The sequence below is a fragment of the Dermacentor silvarum genome, chromosome 5, assembly GCF_013339745.2.
Source record: "Dermacentor silvarum isolate Dsil-2018 chromosome 5, BIME_Dsil_1.4, whole genome shotgun sequence".
NCBI classification, from domain to species: domain Eukaryota; kingdom Metazoa; phylum Arthropoda; class Arachnida; order Ixodida; family Ixodidae; genus Dermacentor; species Dermacentor silvarum.
This window is the reverse complement of record NC_051158.1, coordinates 119,097,345-119,117,407: the sequence shown is the minus strand read 5'-3', so window position 1 is coordinate 119,117,407 and position 20,063 is coordinate 119,097,345. Positions and strand designations below refer to the sequence as shown.

Below are 20,063 nucleotides of genomic sequence, written 5' to 3'. Positions count from 1 at the left end.
GCAGACGTCAGATCTGTGACCTAGTCTGCCACATGCTCCGCAGATCTCGTTTTTCTTTTTGTGCAGGTAGCACCTGTATTCGGTACCCCTGTAATAGACGAAGTACGGGACTTCTTCATCTTTGAAGACTATTACTACGGATGTGGTCTTGCCCATTCTTCGTGCTTGCAATATTGTCGGGTTCCGTATATTTACCAGGCTCTTGGTGATGTCTTCTTCGCTTTCTGCTTCTGGGATGTTATGTATCACTCCTTTCGCAGTGTCTTCAGGTGACGTTGCGTATGCCATTATTTCGTACCTCTTTCCTTGGATGACGATTGCTTTTATGCCGTTGTATCTTTTAGCGCGTGCCATGTCTGGCGTGCTGATAATTATTATGTTCTTGAAGTTGTGGGTGCGTAGCGTGTCTATGATGGCGTCGTTGACGTGGATCCCGGCTGCGTTCAGGATGCTGTCCCTTAGAGATACGTGACTTGTTTTGGAGACGTTCAGTCTTTCCTTGGGTCGTAAAATAATTTTGATGTCGTCTTTTGGTAATTCTGGCAGCCGCGGTGCTTGTGGTTGCTTGCGATGGCGTGGCCGGCCGCGTGCGGCCTCCCTCTGTTCTGCGTCCTGGTTCCTGTTCTTGTTGTCTTTTCAAGCCTCGACGTTGAGGTCCTCCAGAATCTTGGCTCTTCTTTGACGGTGGCTTTCCATCCATCCAGCATCTGCCTTAAAATCTTCAGGCGAAATGATTTCGCCTTCTACCACCACCTCCATGCTTATGATGTGCCTTGCGTTGTTTTGCTGCTCTGTCGTGGGAGCTGGCTCTTCGAGCGCAGCGGGTGCGGGCTTTCAAGCTCCTCGTGGCGCGCGGCCTCACCTGCTAACGTGGCCGCCGCCGCTCGCCGATGGCACTCCTGCTGTTCCGCTCGATCCAGAAAATCGGCTGTAGGATTCTTCCTAATGACCCGATTTCCAGAAAAGTTGTATCCGCAGGTTCCTTGCACCGTTAGACACACTCATAGCTAAACATCGTTGCGATATCCTTGGAATTCCGCCACAGATAGAAGAAAATTACGGAGCCCTTATGAGGTACCACCGCTCCACGCGTTCGTCGTCCGTCCCGATCACAGATCGCTTTGAAGATGAGACCCGCGTGGGCGCGCACTTCGCCCACGTCGCTGATCGCTTTCAAGATACGGCGCCCGCGCGGCCGCGCTGTGAGCAGCAGCCGACCGAGCATAACGCAACCCCCCTCCCTCTCCTTCGCCTCGCCCGCGTGCCTCACGCGCGAAAGACCACGCGCTTCTGACCTGCCTTCCTCCCTCGCATGGGCTACATTGAGCCGCGGTTGCCGGCTCACAACTCGTACGCTTTCACTCGCACACACAGCGTACAGCGCGCCGACGATTTCATCGCCGTTGGACATTATACGGAACTTCACGGCGACGGAAACGACGAGGGCGACGGCAGAAATGCGCCTGGAGTGTCCGTATAATTGCTTCGGCGATGAAACTAAATTATGGAGTTTTATGCACCATAACCACGATCTCATTATTGACATGGAAGTGGGGGAGTCCAGAATAATTTGGGCAAACTGGTGTGCTTTAACGTGCACCTAAATCTAAGTAAACGGGTCTTTGCCGTCGTGGCCCGGATGCTTAGTAATTGCGCTGTTGCTTAGTGGCCCGTGCTTAGTAGCCCAGCACCGTAGCCACTAAGCAACAACGGCGGGTAACAAAAAGTAATGTACAGTTTATTGTAATCACTGCTGAAACTGCCGGCCTGTGATTTACCAACATCGCGTTAGTTTGTGAAAAAGTCTCATACAGCCAACTTCATTAAGCTGCATCTGGTTGTACAAATATCATATTTTCACATATATAACAGGCGGTTATTTACCTTGTCAAGTGCACGAAAACACACACAAAAGTCAACGCATTACAGGTTGCATTGACGAAAATATATAAGCAGAGAAATTGGCATAGTAGATAAAACCTGCTCACGAGTAAGACAGATCAATCGGGTGCCGTGTCGCGCTGACGACTGCTGTGAAGACCACACATCAACGTACAGTCCTGAGCAAAAGTATATGGACCACACGGTCGCTGGAAAAATGGAATTTCTTCGTAATTAACAAACATAAACTGGAATTCATGAGTACACTGAAAAGTTCGCAACGCCAAGTTAAGACTGCTGTGCTCAATTTGAAGTTGCGTTCATAGGCAGAGGAGAAAATCGGTTTTTTCGCGCAATCCCCGGTTCGTATATTTTTGCTCACGACTGTACTTCTCGAAATGTCTATTAAATTGCTTGCTGTGAAATTACGCACAGAAGCAGTGACACTGTGCATGTTCAGACCGTACGATCCCCGGCGCTAGCACACTCTATTCCAGAAAGCAAGTAATCAATTGATGAAGCTCTTGGCAACATCAATACGTTGCAGGGTAATTTCCATGAAACATTTCGATAATTTTAGAGTACGATATGAACAACGAACATTTGGAAGGCACTTTTATAATTTTTGTTGATCTAGTGATCACCTTGTGCTCCGCATAGTAAGGCACATTACACAAACCATACGAATGTGCCAAAACTTGGGACTTATACCTTTCGACGCGTGCTCAGCAAACGCTCCTTCGTGTCAGGGCCCGTGGCACAGACTGCACCAACGGTCCTACCCGCATAAACACTGTGGATGAACTACAGTACGAGATAGCTCAACACTCAAGACATTCTTCCACGCACTGTGATCCTATGGGAAGGCGGCGAGAGTAACAGAGGCTTCTCATGAGCTGGGAACTAAGAAAGCGCGAAAGTACCGAACTAGGGTGATCAACAACGGCGCAGCACAGGAAATGTACAGCGAGCTATTGGCGTTGCACAGGTCCAGGGGCTTAGCTATCCTTAATCGGCACAAAAGAAGACCACATTTTCTCGGCACAGCCTAAATATAATTCAACTATCACATCGGCCATCCGCAATGCAGCGCTCAAGGACTGACAGCTGAAGACGGGAAAATGACGTCATTTCGTCATGATAGAGCCTTCTCCACCACTCTAAATCCACCTTGCCTTATACGGCAGTATAAGCCCTTACTTGGATCCTTATATGTTAGTGTAAGGCATTATTTGGGCACTTGTATGCCCAAATCGGGCCATATATAAAACATGTAAGGGCCATATCTGACATTTTCGTAAGAGACAGCCCAACTACGCTCAAATTTTGGTATCTTCAACCTGTCTGAGGAGGCAATCTAAACTGCTTTATCTCTGAACAACCTTATCGCTATCACGCCATACGAGTGAATTCGGAGCACCGTGGTAGACAAACACAGGATAGCCGATTTTTTAACACAGAAGTTCCGTTAACCGGTTGCCGTGGAACAGATGCAGCTGCGGCTTTCCACGGTCACCGCGTGAATCAGCGTTGCCGAGAGTCGGTGCGCAGCAGTCAACACAAATGCCGGGGATGTCGACGGAATCGCGGCTGAAGATGGACCCCGTGTTCGGAGTGGACTCACGACACAGCTGGGTGACGGCCGCGTTCTGCGGTGCGCTGCTCTTCCTCGCCCTGTCAACTATAAGCGTGAGCGGCGTGTTCTTCTACGGCATCGTTGAAGCCTTTGGCGTGAACAGGGAGCAGGCGTCCTGGCCCGTCACTCTTAGCGGGAGCATGCTGCCTCTCGCAGGTGAGACGCCTATATCGCCCACATTTTGTGATCGACTTGAGAACGTGTTGTCATTCGGTCGTATCTGAGGATGCTCTCTAACATGACGTCACTTGCGGGGTCAAACGTCATTTCTGTGACGGTTGTCGCACAATGCGCTCCGGAAGAGATGTGTATCATAGTTCAAAATTACTCCCACTTCAATTAGATTCTAGCTACACCTTACGAGAGCACTTCGAAATTGATGCATCGATGTCATCCTAGAGGTGGCCTACCAAGTACCGCGAAATTGCGCACCTAATTACGACCTTGGTTGCCGTACAAGGACAATCGTTATTGGCCTGAAATAGAAAATAATTAAGAAAAAGCGTTTTTAGGAAGTTTTTATTCGGACATTTGGTCAGGCTTACTGATCGGGCCTATCATTACAAACAAAAGTCATTACGCTCGGAACGCCCATCAGAGGATGTGTCAGTCAATCGTGATGACGCACATTTCATTAGATCAGGCTACCGGCTTAAAGGGCCTAAGCCTACGAATAAAAGCTTTTATTTATTTATTTATTTATTTCACTGACCTCTATTTCTTTTGCCATTTTTTGCGCGATGAAATATGCATTAGAAGAAAAGATGGACAGGCGTGAGCCGCATTGAGCTATGTTAAAAGCATTCATTGAAAAATAGCCACGTATATAATGTAAGTAAAAAGAAACACAGAAAACAGATCCCGCAGCTGTGATTTATTGACTGCGCTATGCAGTTCCAATGCCATCCACGCCTTCGAATTTCTTGTGAACGCGAGCAATGTACCTTGTTGCATTCGTCCACAGAAGGTTTCACTGACCTTGACTTCATCCGAGTTTGAAAGTCTTGAATATATCCCGCCAATACCCAAGCTCGACAACCTCATTAGAAAAACCTAAATAAGCGGAACATAAATTACCTTGATACCTCGGCTAAAGCTGAGTTGATATTGCTCCATCGAATGATAAATCGCCCACGCGACGTTGAAGCTAAAAAAATTAGCAATGTAACGAACTCCTCTTAGCTATTCCCATTCGTTAAGTTAAAGAGCGGGTGTTATCTATGTTGATGAGCAAACGTGCACATACGGTATAAACATTTCCCTTTGCAGAGTGTATTGAGAAAATATAGGTACCCGCACCCATACAGGATTGAATTAATTTAAATGCAATGGGTTCTCAAGGCACACCCACTTGGTATGAATTTTGACGTAGAGGTGGGAGGATATGAAATGTATTGAATGCGAATCAAGTACGAATAGCAGCTATCGAATATATGAATTACATATCGATTAGTAAAACGCGGACGCATATATAGAGATCAGGAATATTCATTTCCGTTTAATTAGGTACTACGTCTCTGCTTGCTAGCACACAAAAAGGTAACTAACTACCACTGACAAACGATTACTTTTAAGCAGATCCTTGATTGTCCTAAAAAACTGCACGAATAGCCCCTCAACAACTTTAGACCATGGTCGCAAACAAGCTTATCGAGGAAGAATGGCTGCTGTATGGATAGCTTACCAAAAACACTAAATAAGTGTCTCTGGGAAAAAATATCTGTATATGTAGGAACAGTAATGGCACGTACACACTAGCGGCAAAGCACGCGCGGCACGCCGCTGGTGGCAAGACGCGCGCCGCGGTAGCAGCCGCGAAACAGGTTTTTCTTCCCGCGGGAGGGATCGCTCCTGGACCGATTTTTTTGCGGTTTTCCGGGCGCCGCGGATGAAAGAGACCAATGATAGCGGCCCGCTTCCGTGACGTGCGCACGGGAAACTGGTGTTACGCGGAACCGCCCGACCTCTCGTTTTGTACTTGCTTCCGGTGTTAAGGCCGTTTCACATGATGCGATTTTTATCACACCGGAAGTGCAATGTCCTTCGCATGCGATTAAAATCGCCGTCGCACGGCCGATTCTGAGATTTTCGGCTGCGACCGGAAAATCGCAGCGATCGCTGCGATTTTCCGTCGAAATTGCGCCGAGAACTATTTCGTAGTCTGTTTTGAAAAATGGCGTCGGTCGCTCAACACAACGTATACACATACTTTTTGTCCATAAATGTTGGCTCAACAAGCTTCGAAAAGTGCAAATAATACGGTACGTAACATCAGCACCGACACGCGAACAGTGCAGATAAAAGCTCGTTGGACAGATTCGGTTCTCTGATTTCTATGCGTTTGTTGACACGCTACGTTACTAATCACGCGACGCTTTTTTTTAGGTTGGCTTCGGGTGCCGATACTACGTACTTTTGCGTGATTTTCCGTAATTCGCACGCGCTGTGAGTTGGTAAATACTACGAGGTGTCCCTCACGGGAAGGCATGGCCTTCGGAGGTCGTCCCAATTTTCTGGTTGTAGAAACTACTCATGAGATACGAAAACGCCACAGTTGTAGCGTGGTGTGCTTTTACGGACGGAAGAATTTAAAGATTATGCAACTACAGACTAATGTTACGGTCAAATGGTTACTCTATACGAGCGACCATTTAGTTGCAGTCGTTTGGTTTGGGCTCTTATGCGGATTTTCCAAAATGAATTACCTCATTTAAAGGTTGTGTTACTTCCACTGCGAGACGCGACTGCTGATCAAGCTCGCAAAGCGAACGTGGAAACTATATATCGCAATGAGTGTTCTACAATAGCATGTTTAACGCTATGACTTGGAATAAACAGCATCGTCAATTTGTTTTCGAAGCAATATTTAAACAGGTTTTTTCTCATTTTTCTGATCTATCATATTTCTCCTGCACAAAAACCAATAAACCATCAATGTGTTGCAGAGTTTGTATCCTTACTGCATCTGTATTAACCCTCACATTAAAAGGTAATTGCATATTTCGCTTACTTCTAGTGCATCGAATTACTTTTGTTTATACTGGTTGTAACATATCGCAGTATTCTAAGAAACAACTTCGCCATAAACATGTTTGCCTTTTCTTGCTTCTCTGTCTCTACTTCCTGTAAAACAGATGCAACAATCCCAAAAGCAGGCAAACACCTTGTTTTTATAAACAGCAAATAACACACAAAAGAAAAGTAGATCAAAATTGTGCAGAGAAGTCAGCCGGTTGCATTCCTTCTTGTAAATGATAGCATCTTTTCAAGTATGGTTGATTCTGGCATGACCACAGCTCATAAAGTGTGCAGACTCATCACGACGCATAGGCCTCGCCCATCAAGATGGAGGCAATTCTACTAATGAGTCTGCAATTACATGTATTACTGCATAAACTCGTATAACCATATCCCATTATTACTCAGCCGAGCATGCTCAGAGTCATATTCACAAAAATTCTAATTATCCAAGCTTGCTCTCACTCATATTCACCAAAAATATACTCGGCCGAGCTTGATCTGAATAATATTCACAAAGATTCTACTCAGGCAAGCTTGCACCGAGTCATATTCACCAAATATCTAATTAGCCAAGCTAGCTCTGACTTATATTCATCACAATTCTACTCAGGCGAGCTTGCATTGAGTGATATTCGCCAAAAATCAACTTAGCCGAGCTTGCTCTGACTCATATTCATCAAAATTATAGTCAGGCGAGCTTACATGAGTCATATTCACCAAAACTCTACTCAGCCGAGCTTGCTCTGACTCATATTCGGCAAAAATCTACTTAGCCGAGCTTGCTCTGACACATATTCATCAAAGTTATAGTCATTCGAGCTTGCATTGAGTCATATTCACCAAAAATCTACTTAGCCGAGCTTGCTCTGACTCATATTCACCGAAATTCGACTCAGATTAGCTTCCGCTGACTTATATTCATCAAAATTGTACTCAGGCCAGCTTGCGTTGAGTGATATTCACCAAAAATCTACTTAGGCTTGCTTGCTCCGACTCATATTCACCAAAATTACACTCAGATGAGCTTGCCCTGACTACCACTTGACAATATTCAATAAAAGTTTACTCGACCGAGCTTGCTCTTACTCGTATTCACCAAAATTCCATTCAGTCAGGCTCGCACGAACTCACACTCACGGTTATAGTTCGAAGTCTTAGTGAGCCGACGTTTGAGTGAGTTCACCGAGCTATGTATACATTACATTATGTGAGCTGTGCAGTGAATAAGCAAGCATTGCAGAAGAGTATGTGTTCCATCGGATGAAATAAGGGCAACTGTACACATTGCAGTTAGTTTTCTATAGTTTAACTGACGATTGCGTGAAAGCTTCGCGTCATGTCAATTCAAGCAAGTGCATTGGTTCTGCATCATAATTTTTGCCTATCCTGCTGGCTATCTTGGCCATTACTGGGTGGCCACATTTTGTACATTTCAACACAAAGTTGAATAAATGATATATATAAAAAAGATGCAATATATAAAAAAGGTGCTTGCATCACTGCAAGTTCAACAATCAGAACATTATACAAACACATGTACATAAGATGCACACAAATGCCAAATACATAAGCATATGGAATCACCTAGCCACCACCTATTGAAAAAAAAAAAGAAAGAAAAAGCACAGGACAATGCTTCGATGGGACCAAGTATAACCATTCCCCTTGCCAGGTACATGAGGTATAGGGGAAACACACGTGCAACCTAGCAGTTACGTCGAGGTAGCAGCAATGGATGCTTTTGCATTCGCAGCTGGCCACTTAAGCACTTAAGTGTGTTTAGTGTGTACTTGTACTTAGGCACACATTTTATTGTCTATATCTTAAAAGTAATGTGATCTTCTCAAAAATTTGATAATGTTTGGATTCTTAGCCTTGCAAAGGTAAATATATTTTTATTCCATTCTTGCTCAAGGTCATACAAAAGCTTAGAGGTGTTGTCAGTTCCCCTCACTTTCCCTCAAAACATATGTAGGCTGTTATTGACATTCAAGCACCTTTTCAACCGCAAGGAAATCAGCTTCTCCTGTTTTCAGCATTTCATTAACGCAGGAAATTCAGGGAGGCATAAAGTTTGGCTAATACAATCGGTTCGGGAATACCAGATAAGATTGTACCATGACGCTTTCCTTGCACTGCCTTATTTTGGTCATATAATCTAGTTTGAAATGGCTCCAGTTAGCATGCTCTAACATTGGTCTAATATAGGTTAAGTACATGACTAGCGTAACAGACTGGCATGCTGGCTTTCATTTCCCGGAAAGGAACCATAGCACTTGCTTCAGTTGCATATGTTTTTGGTTATCTGGGGTTTTCAGCCTCACTTTTAAGATAATGCGCTGAAGCAGGTAGAAGCACACGCATGCTTTTAGCGGATAGTTTCATTAGCTTCGTACTTTACACTTGCCACTATGAATACAAAATTTTAGCGTTCGATTTTGTTAATAAAGAAACAAACGTACTCCAAACAAGGTATTTATTGTTAGCCGTGGGGCTGCGCGGCTACGTACTGCAGCGTATTAACTTAAGCTTCTTGATACAGATTCACAGCGCACTACCAGCGCAAGAAACAGGACGAGTACGTAGACGACGCCCATGTCTGTCAGAATGATATGATACTATGTACACAAGTGACCGCAGCTCCTAAAAAAATGTGGTGTTGGCTTTTAAGCCTTTCGAAATATTCAGAGAGCAGATGCATGAATAATTACAGTACACGCGCCACGACGAAGGAACCAGGCTGGCGCTAAGATTAAAGTTCACAACACAAATTCCATTGCACGTTCAGTAATTACACACAGATCATTTGAGGCTTCCTTCAGAGGCAGACGTGATCTTTTGGATTGGCGCTTGCTGCTATGTTTGCTGCATGAATATTGCTAGGAGCAGACCGCTCATGCGCAATTACGAGCAATATGCACCCGTCCTTTCTTCAAAAGCTGACGTTATAAGCACGGGTAGCGCGAGGGCCTCTGCGTTGACATGACGACTTCGCTTTAGCCGAATTAATAATTCTGCATATGTGATGAAAACAGCTATATGGGCTTGTTGATAGGTCCTCTTGTCATTTGTTGTATCGCAGGAAGAATGACACGGGCATAAAAGACAGACCAGACAGCACACAGCGCTGAACGACCAGCTGCGAACAGCCGTTTACGTCGGCCATATCTCCTCGTATTGAACTTCATAAACCGGTGTTGCGCACTCCAAAACAAATTCAACTTTCAAGCGTTTTTAAAACACAAAACACGCGTAATATTTTCTCCCATTAAATACTGGTGAATAATTTTGTAACGCACAGGTGTTTCAATTACATTTGAAAAATTACATGAGTTATGCCACAAAATTTGGCAGCGAGCAACCCTAGGCGTCGCATCAGTCGCATTGTTGCAATCGTGATCACGTGAATTGAGCCCTTAAAAATCGCATTGCGACGCGTGCGATCGCATCGATTTTTTTTTCGCTCTAGTCGCTCTAGTCGCAATTTTTCGCTCTAGTCACTCTAGTTCCGGCCTTTAGCCAGAACCTTGTTTTGCACTATCGTACGCACGCTTCAGCTTCCAGACGCGTGTTTCTATTTGCGCCCAGAGAGAGAGAGAGAGAGAGAGAAATAACTTTATTTTGGAGAAAGAGGGTTAAGGGGGCCGGAGGGTGGGTCCGTAGTCCAGGACTCCAGTGGCCACCGCCACGCGCCGTGGCTGGTCGAGGAGGCTCAATTGAGTCTCCAGGTCAGTCCGGGCGAGGATGGCTACCCAAGGCTCCCTAAAGAAATTTTGTGCTAAACGGGGTGAATTTGAATTTTGGGGTCGTGATTATCACTCCCATGTCACATGGGGCAAGGATGGCCTCCCCCCACACCAGGGGCAATGACTGGCATATCTGGTTGGCCAGATGGCATGCCACCGCCCGAGATATGGGTAGGTGTTTGTCTGGATTTTTCTGTATAGCCGAACCTCCTCCACTGTTAATTTTGGGTTTGGCGCGTCGAGTTCTTGGCGAGAACGACGTGGATGTCTAAGACATCGCATGCTAGTATTTGATTGTTCTTTCCAATTCGGGTGTCATTCCTTGCTCGGATTGAAGTCTCGCGAGCAAGAGCGTCTGCTCCTGTGTTACCAGTGACACGAACATGCCCCGGACACCATACAATGTGATGTTCTTGTCTTAGTCGATAGCCCAATATGTTCAGGGCGATCCTAGGGATTCTTCCGTGGAGGAAGAGTCGGCAGGCCGCCTGGGAGTCCGTAAGGACGTAGGCGGGCCTGTCTTCTCCCTCCCGTGTCTTTATTGCCAGGGCCACTGCAGCCGCCTCCGCTGTGCTGGTGCAGGCTGTGCGGACTGAAGCTGTTGTTATGGTTCTTTAGAATACCGGACTGTCCCGAAGCAGCCACGATAACGTGTCCCTTAATGTTCCGTGCTGCGTCTGTGTATATTGTGTCGGGGTTATTGCCGAATCGTTTTTCTAATTGTTTGGCTCGGGAATTACGCCTGCCTGAATGATATTTTGGGTTAATTTTTTGGGGGATGGGGGAGATCTTTAGTTTTTCTCCCATCTCCCTCGATATGTCCACTAGTTCGCTGCTGCAGTATTGTGGGTTGATCGGGTATCCCAGCTCTTCTAGGACCCTCCTGCCCACCTGTGACATATTAAGGCGTTCTCGTTGTGTGACCATTGTCATTGCTTTGAGATCTTCAATTGTGTTGTACACCCCAAGAGCCTCGAGTCTCTCCGTGGATTTCCCCAGTGGTAGACTCAGGGCGGCCTTGTACGCCTTGCGTATTAGGATGTCGGCCTGTTCTGTCTCTTTACGGTTAAGCTCGTGATACGGGAGGCTGTAGGTAATTCTGCTTATTGCAAAAGCTTGAACTAGTCTTAATGCGTCTGATTCGCTTTGTCCTCTCCCGTTCCGCGTAATTCTTCCTATCATTCGCGTTATTTGTTTTACTGAATTCTTTAGAGTGTTTAGGGTATGGTCTGCTCTAGTATTGTGCAGTATCCACAGCCCTAAAATCCTCACTTTTTTGGATTCTTTAAGTGTCGAGTCTCCAAGCTTCAGTTCAGCTTTTTCAGTTTTGTTATATTTTCTGTGCACCATAATGCATTCTGATTTTTCAGCAGCACATTTCATTCCGTTCTCAGTGGCGAAATCGTGCACTATGTTTATGGCGTTTTGAAGAACTTGTTCTTTTGTTCCGATTGAGCCTTTTGTGTCCCAAAGAGTAATGTCATCCGCATATAGGCAAAATACAGATTTGGACACCTTTCCAGCCTATGAGCTAGATTATTCATCCCCAAGTTGAACAGTAGGGGTGAGATGATGGCACCTTGTGGTGTGCCCCTATTTGGCATATTGAAAGAGCCTGATCTGGTATCTCCTATGCCGATAGTAGCAGTTCTAATCCCCAAGAAAGATTTGAGATAATTGTAAGTATTTTCACCGCACCTGGTTTTCTCAAGTTCTTTCAATATTAGTTCGCGCGCGATAGGTATCGAATGCGCTTTTGAGGTGTAGGGCCTCTAGTAAATGTTCACTACCTGTTGGAATGTGGCTAAGTACCTCTTCCTTCAGTCTTAGGAATACATCTTGTGTCGATAAGTGTGGCCTGAAGCCATACATATAGTTTGACAAGAGGTTATTGTCTTCTATATAGTTTCTAAGTCTTGTGTGGATGGCTCGCTCAAAACGTTTTCCCAGGCAAGACGTGAGTGAGATTGGCCTGAGGTTTTGTATGTTACAAGCCTTGGCGGGTTTAGGTATCAAAATTATTTCTACCTCTTTCCACTGTTCTGGAATTTTCCCGGATGGCCATACCTCTTTGTTAAAGTATTCGGTTAGTTTCTTAATTTGTTCGTGATTTATGTTCCGTAGCATTGCATTAGTTAACCGATCCTTTCCAGGCGCTGTATTTTTCTTAGCTGCCTGGGTTGCTGCTAAAAGCTCTGCTTCCGTTATGGGGGCGTCCAAAATTTCGTTCGGGGGCCCATCGTAAGCTCTCGAGTATGACTGAATAATTGGTTCCCCTATGCATCTTTCTTTCAGTTTGGCTATGAGTTCGCCTTCTGTGCCCTGGAATTCTCCCACTATGGTTGCAAGGGCGCGTGACGATTCTGATTTCGTTGCTGCTGGGTCTAACATACTTCTAAGTATGTTCCATGTTTTCTTTGTGGCGAGGTCTCCCCTTAGGGAATCACTGAGCTGCAGCCAATTTTCTGTTTCTAGTTTCTGCGCGTAATCATTTGCTTCTTGTGCAATTACCTCTATTCTTGCTCCGAGTTTTCTGTTAAGCTTTTGACATTTCCATTGTTTTGTGAGGCCTCTTCGGCAGTCCCATAAGTGTAATAAATGTGGGTCTAGAGCGGGGTGTTCCACTGTCAGAGTGATGCTCTTGGAGTTAGCCGAGTGTGCTGTTCGACCACTGGTTGATATCTTCTATCTGCCCTTCTTCAAAGAGATACTTTCTAAATTTTTCCCAATCGGTTATGTTGGCTGTTCCAAGCTGTGTACGGATTTTTGGTGACGAGGTTGATAGACTGACAATATAATGGCCACTGCCTAGTGTTTTATCTAAGTTCTTCCAAGACGCTGCCTCTATGTTTTGGTAAACGTCAGATCGGGGTAAGTGTCTAAACTCACACTGTTCCCCAGTCTAGTAGGCGCTAGCGGCAGCGTTTCTAGTTTTCGGTCGAACTTGTCCGCGACCTGCTCCAGCCTGGTGCCCTTTGCCGAATCCCTTACGTATCCCCAGTGCGAGTGGGGTCCATCGAACTCACCGGCAACAATTAATTTATGTTTGTGATTCACTTTACCAATTGTTAATTGAATGATGTTCAATTATCATGTTCAAATGTTTGGGGGGCTGTATATATTAACAATGAGAAATTTAGGTTTTCCCCTCTTTTTCGTGTGAATTTCAATAATTTGGTGATGATTTGAGCCTTCAAGGGGCTCATGAATACTAGTTGCGATGTTCTTTCTCAACAACGTCGCTACTTTCGAATGCTTGGGGTCCTGATATGTATAGTAATCCGGTAGCTTTACCGGATTATTTCGTACCTCTTGGAGGCAGATTATATCTGGCGGGGTTAACGATGTAATAATGAATTGTAGGAGTGCTGCCCTCTTTTTGTTAGGTGCGGCAGTTCCAGCGCCAAATTTCGATGTTTTCCTCCAACACCCGTGATATATTCGCCATGTGGGGTCGATAATTCATTATCGGAGGCGTCGGAGACTACTACATCCTTCGTTTATCGCGGTTGTGGAGTCCCGGGGTTATCCCCGGCTCTTTTCCTTTTCGTTTGCCGTAGATTGTTGATGGATTCGTCGACGTAAGTTTTAAGATTTTGAAATTCATTAAACATCTTTTGTTGCAAGTTTTGTACTCCCTGCAGCTGTTTAACTAATTGTTGCAACATTTGCTCGGTTGAATTTGTTTTAGGCTCTGCTGTGTTACTCTCCGCGCCACCCGTTGTGGAAGAGTTTGCGATTGCTGTTTTGCGTGATAGTTGTTTAGGAGACGCGATCTCCTTTTTGAGCTCAGAGAAGCTCTCTTTGAGTGCGCGGTTTTCCGCTATCACTCTTTGGTATGCTATATTGGATGTTATGGGAGCCTGCGGTTTTGCCACCTCCGCCCAACTCACCCTGGTACCCTTGTCCTCCTCTCGCTGCCTGAGAGTGTGCCTCCCTGCGGCACCGGCCTTCTGGATCCTGGGAATGTGGTTTGGGTAAAGGAAAAGAGTTTGTTCGGATTCACTGATGCTTGGTCTTGATTTGGAGTCGGATCTTGATTTTGAGTTGGATCTTGATTTGGGTTGATTCTTATAGTCTATGTCAGGTCTTTGTCTTGATCTCGATCTGGAACATGATCTGGATTGGTGTCCCTCCGGCGATGGAGATCTTGTTCGTGAGGTTCTGCCTGGTAGCCTTGGCCACATGTCGTCCTCCGATTCGGTGTCGTCCGTCACGAACCATCTCTGTTTTCATGAGGTTTTTGAGTGCCCTTGTTTTTGTTTGTTTGCGATTGGTTTCGTTGGTTTTAGTCGTTTAGCGCATTCTTTTGCTCCTGTTAGATGGTCTCCTCCGCATGACGCGCATTTTGGTGCACAGTCAGGGTTGGGGACGGGCTCTTGTATCCCGCATCTGTGGCATACAGGAAGGCTGGGGTTCGGACAGACGTCGGTCCTATGCCCTATTTGGCAACACATTTTACATGTTTGTATTGTATTTTTGTGAAGGAAGCAGGTCAACTCACCCCCCTTATAATACACTTGCCTGGGAAGAATATTGCCATAAAATGTAATAACGGCTGTCTTTGATTCCCCGAGCATTCTTGCGTAGATGATTTCTACTCCTTGAGTTCTTATTCGTAACTTGTTTTTCAGCTCCACGGGGTCAGTCTTTGGTTGCAGTCCATGTATAACACATTTGAGCGTTCCTTCTCCGGTTGCAACGTAAGCGTTTATATCGTGCACCTTGCCATTGAGGCTAATAGAAGTTAGTTTTCTGAACTTTTCCGCCATTTCTTGTTCCGGTGTCAATAATATAAATATATTAGATCCTGGCTTTTGGCTTAAGAGAAATTTTCCACCACTTACCTGGCCTCCGCTCGCTTTGGTAACGGCTTCGGCTAGTTGGGGGCTGGTGAAATCCCTTATGGCGAGTCCTTTGTGTGGTCTCACAATCACTTTAAAATCTTCTTTGGGTAGCGGCGGCAGCTCCTTGTATATTGGTGTCTTCTTAGTGAAGGGACTGGTTCCTGCGGTCTGATACGCTGCTCGCAGCTCTCCGCTGACCTGACCCGAATCCTTTGTTTGATTCTTCTTCTGTTTAGCTTTCTCTTTCCTTTGGCGAAGTGTTAATACACTCTGCCAGTCTCCATCTTCTTGTGCTTTGTTCGGCTCTCTGCCATTCGATGCAGTCGAACGACCCGCGGTCACCAAAATGCCCGCACTGGGATCCCCTTCTTCTTGATAATCCATTACATCACGCTCAGAGTCCGTTTTGGGCTCAGGCGCCTTCGATGATGTTGTTTTCAACGTCGTCGTTGTATTTGCAGCGTCGCTCGAGCCCCGCACGCTCGACATCGCGACACACGGCACGTCCGCCGCCAGTGCCGGCGTTCCAGCCTCAGCTGCCTGCCCGTTGTGGTCAGAACAGTTCGAGTTCAATTTGACAGTAAATATTGTGTGAACACTCACAAGTATTGTGTCCCCTGGTTCCTTGGAAGTTGACAAATCAGGTCCTGTCCATAGCTTCCTTGTTTGGTCGCAGAAAACGGCTTCCACAAGCGTTTTTGTCAGAGCGCAATCACACTCCGTCAGCGTTCGTTGGAGCACGCGCTCCCATCTATTCGCGCCCAAGCCCAGCGTTCCATCACTAGCTGGCGCCGCCATGTGCCGCTCGCGTGTACCATGTTTCTAGGTAGTTTTCTTTCGCCGAGGGCTGAGGCGCTAAGGCACACGCTCCCTAGATTTGTATGCGTTTGTCCCTAACGTTGGCTTCCGTGACTTGAGGTTTGTTTACGCGACGCTCGCTTCCCGCCGCAGCCGTTGGATCGGAGAACACGCTGGGCTGGTGGTGACTAGGCACAACTGTGGCTGCTGCTAAGGGATCAATGGTATTCCTAAATAAACGCATCACTGTTTTCATGATCCAAATTTAATCTCCCTATCAGGGAGAGAGCAGTCTACCTGACTGGAGCAGTATTGTTTTGCTACGCTGCGCTCCGCAACACCCCAACGACCGCCGCTTCGCGTCGGCGCCCGGCACCGCGGCTTCTGCTACGGCACCGGGTCACAACCGCCCGCGCCACCAAACAGTAAGGAAAAAAAGAAAACGGTGATACCAAGAAAAAAATTCCAAGGCAGGATTCGAACCCGCGAACCCCCGATCTCAAACCAAGCATCGTAATCCCTCGGCCTCTTTTTTTTTGTCGCCAGCACTAGGTCATACAGCCACGCTTCCCAATCATGCATTCAAGCAAACCATATGATTGCGTGCGAGTGTCGTCGTCTTCGACGAAAAAAAAAAGCAAATGGTAATACGTCATCGAGGCGAGGCCCAGGCCCTGCACGGATTTGTGAAAACAGTCGCACCCAGGCACAGAGCGTGTTCCTAGCGAGCGGCGCATTGCGGCGCCAGCGGTCGAGCGCTGGGCTTGGGCGCTAATAGAAACACGCCTCCCGGACGGAGCAGACGGAGCTGACGGTAGTTCGAGAAAGGGGGAGGAGTCTAGTCTTTCACGTTATTGCCGCAACGTCGCGCCGCCGGTTGGTGTGGCCGCCCTCCCGCAGCTTCGTTTTGCCGCTAGTGTGTACGTGCCATAACGCTGCTGAAGGGTGTGCCCTTGACACACGTAACAGGGGCGTTCCAAGGAATGCATTTAAAGTTTTAGCCTTAAAGATGGAAACTTCTTTATGAATAGTCTGAGAACGGCACTATATTATATATAGACTGCAAGGATGATGCACGGGTTTTCATGTAGGCATCTGTCGCAAAACCTAAAAGGAAGCTTGCATTACCCAATTCGTGTCTGCGTTGCTTCGAAAACGTCTGTCTTTTCCTCAGTTATGATGGTTTGTGATACCTTCTTTGGCAGACGGAGAGCAGTAACGAGTATTGAACAATCGCTTCTTGGAAAACATTTCGTTATTTCACGATATTCGAAAATACCGAATAGTTGTTTTTCGATTACGAATACGAATAATCTGTGCGTAGTATGTGATTCGTACTCAGAACTTCGAATATTCGGCCACCCCTAGTTTTGAGACAAGCGTCCTCAAACACTCCGTGAAATGCCCTTTTATTATATTTACATTTTATAATAAAACGCCCATTTGTACATTGCAGATCAATTGATCTGAAACAGCAATGCCTCTTCATACAGGATTTGGCAGCGCATATCTTGACAATGGTGTCCTCTTCAAAATTTACTATATAGAGCAATGTGTCTTGGAAGCTTCAATTTCTATATGGCAATACGTTCCATAACATAAGTTAAAAAACTTATTACAAAGATTCTGTTATTTATTCCATTATTCATTTGCAATTCTAAGGCAAGTAAGGTCAGCCACTTGGTAAACCAGCGTAACAAGGCGAATAGAAAAAAAATTCAACGATTCCTCTTGCACCATACCCATGTTTCATGATCTTTGCCTTAAAGACCTCTCACCAGGCCTAATTTAAAACTTTGGTTAAGCATTAGAAATTATACAGGGAGTTTTTCGCCGTAGGAATTTTTGAAATAGGTTTATTACTTGAGACGGCAAGAAAAATAGAAATGGCGTGTTTACATGGTACCAGGAGGCGAGCTTCATTGTCAACGTAACAGTTACCCCCTCTGCCTCGAAAAGCCTTCCCAAATGGCATTCTTCCCATGCCTTTTCCCGCCTCGCAGCCAAGGAGCCGCGTCAAGCTTACGTCACGAGTCCTGCTTCATTTTTCCTTTTTTTTTCTTATTTTACCTGTCTTCAATACATATCTAAGACACGATTTTACTGCCTGCTGAGCGACTATAAATGTTAAGTATTGTCCACAGTGGCTGGTTAAACAAACAAGTGTTGCTAACATTTAGTAATGGCTTGTTTTTTAAAATACATTCTATGATTGCATAAATTCTCATGACAAGCGACTGCAATCAACTGTAGATTTTGAGCAAATTTTATACACTTGCATTCGTAAAATAAAGCGCTGGACCCTCGGGCATTCCCCTTTAAAAAGCCATATGCTTTGACAGTCCTACGCGATTTCCTTGGATTCCGTAAACTAATGAACCAGATTTTATCTGTGGATTCTTAAGAACTCTACTGCACTTGGTCTCTGTTGTAAGGAGTACATTAACTATATGACATCTATTATTATGCGTATATTCGTGTTTTTTATTGAACAGAAGGCATAAGATTTGATTTACATCAATGCGCGTGCACACATTTTTGTACTCGTATATTTGTTTGCCTGTGTGTATGTGGTGGGGTTGCATTGGGGAAGGGTTGACTCAATTTCTTAACTATGTCTTGGGTTAGCAGGCTTGTAAGCAGCGTACCTTCCAATTATTTGTCGACAGGTAATAAATGGTACCAACAGGACAATCCATGTACACCCGTAAAAATTTTAAAAATAAATTATGGGGTTTTACGTGCCAAAACCTCGATCTGATTATGGGGCACGCCGTAGTGGGGGATTCCGGAAATTTGGACCACCTGGGGTTCTTGAACGTGCACCTAAATCTAAGTACATGGGTGTTTTCACATTTAGCCCCCGTTGAAATGCGGCCGCCGTGGCCGGGATTCGAACACGAAACCTCGTGTTCAGCAGCCCAACACCATAGCCATCGAGCACCTATGGCGGGCGCATCCGCAAAAATGATATTTTTGTATCGACTTCAGTGTATTTAATTATACTTTGTCTTCGCTCACATATAGACTGTGAGACTGAATTACTGTAAAGTGTTGTACTTTGATATAATGTATTGTTTTGTGTCTGTCTTCTCTCACGTAGCAAGTGTTCACGTCAGCATATTGTAGTCCACTAAAGGACGGTGTCTTCTCCTTGCTATCTCAACTTACCCAATCTAACGTACCCAATAAACGCAAAATGTTGCCGTAACAATCTCTGAATGTGCCCAAATATCGGTGCATAACGTTGCCTGCATGCTGCTAACGTCCTCTTTTTGATCGCCAGGCAATGTTAGGCCGTAACGTTATGGCAGCGTTGAGCAGCATATTCATGACATTGGCAGAACGTCAATCCAACATCCTGACGACGCATTCTGGATGTTGCCTAATGTCACTCGAGCTTTGAGTCAATGTATGTTTATGATATTCAAGCAACACTCAAATTGCACAAAAGAATGCTTATAGCTAGACATAACAGTAGTCCTGTCAGCATGACACAACTGACAGCACTGCAATCCCTTAAGTTTATATTTGCTTGACAGGTTATGCGCTCTAGTAGTTTCAGGTTTCGGTTTCATGTTGCATATGTATGAAAATGTGAAACAAAAATTGTTGATAAACGGCATTCTTTTACGTATATTTCTTGTGTATGATACCATCTGTACGGGTAGCTGATGTGCCCTGCACTATATCCCAACCCTCCCTAATCCAGAATCTTTCAAGTGTTTGCTTGCCTGATTATTGTATTTCCGTTGCCCATAGCACAGCATATAGATGCTCAGTAGAAGTGCATAATGAAAATTATGCAAAGTGGCTCATAACAAAAGTTTTTTATTGTGGCTATAACAGCAAGACTGCAGCGTACATGCCCAGTTTTCAGAGGTTCTCACAGGTGCTCACAGCAGATAGTCTAAAAATTTTCCAGAAATGCTCATTTTTCTTCAACAGGTATTTTAAGCTTAGGCTGCAGAAAAGTGAGTTTCTATCTTTCCCACTTACTGCTTTCAAAAATCATGTGTTGGTAGCTGCATGTACTCCCAAACAATTGCATAATAGCCAACATCAGCTGCCAAGAACCAATGCTGGTATTTAGGAATTCTTAATGCTGGAGGAACCACCGAACCGAACGAGACA

At 45.3% G+C, this 20,063-nt stretch overlaps 1 protein-coding gene across 1 annotated transcript in view; it reads left to right on the top strand.

Annotated features, from left to right (window-relative positions):
• Positions 1-3,430: 3,430 nt before the first annotated feature.
• The window catches only part of LOC119453746 (monocarboxylate transporter 12-like), a 96,859-nt gene continuing 80,226 nt past the window's right edge, over positions 3,431-20,063 (top strand). Inside the window, exon 1 of the mRNA XM_049668414.1 lies at positions 3,431-3,673. Within this exon, the coding sequence (XP_049524371.1) occupies positions 3,445-3,673 (229 nt within the window). The 5' untranslated portion in view covers positions 3,431-3,444. The remainder of the gene's footprint in view (positions 3,674-20,063) is intronic.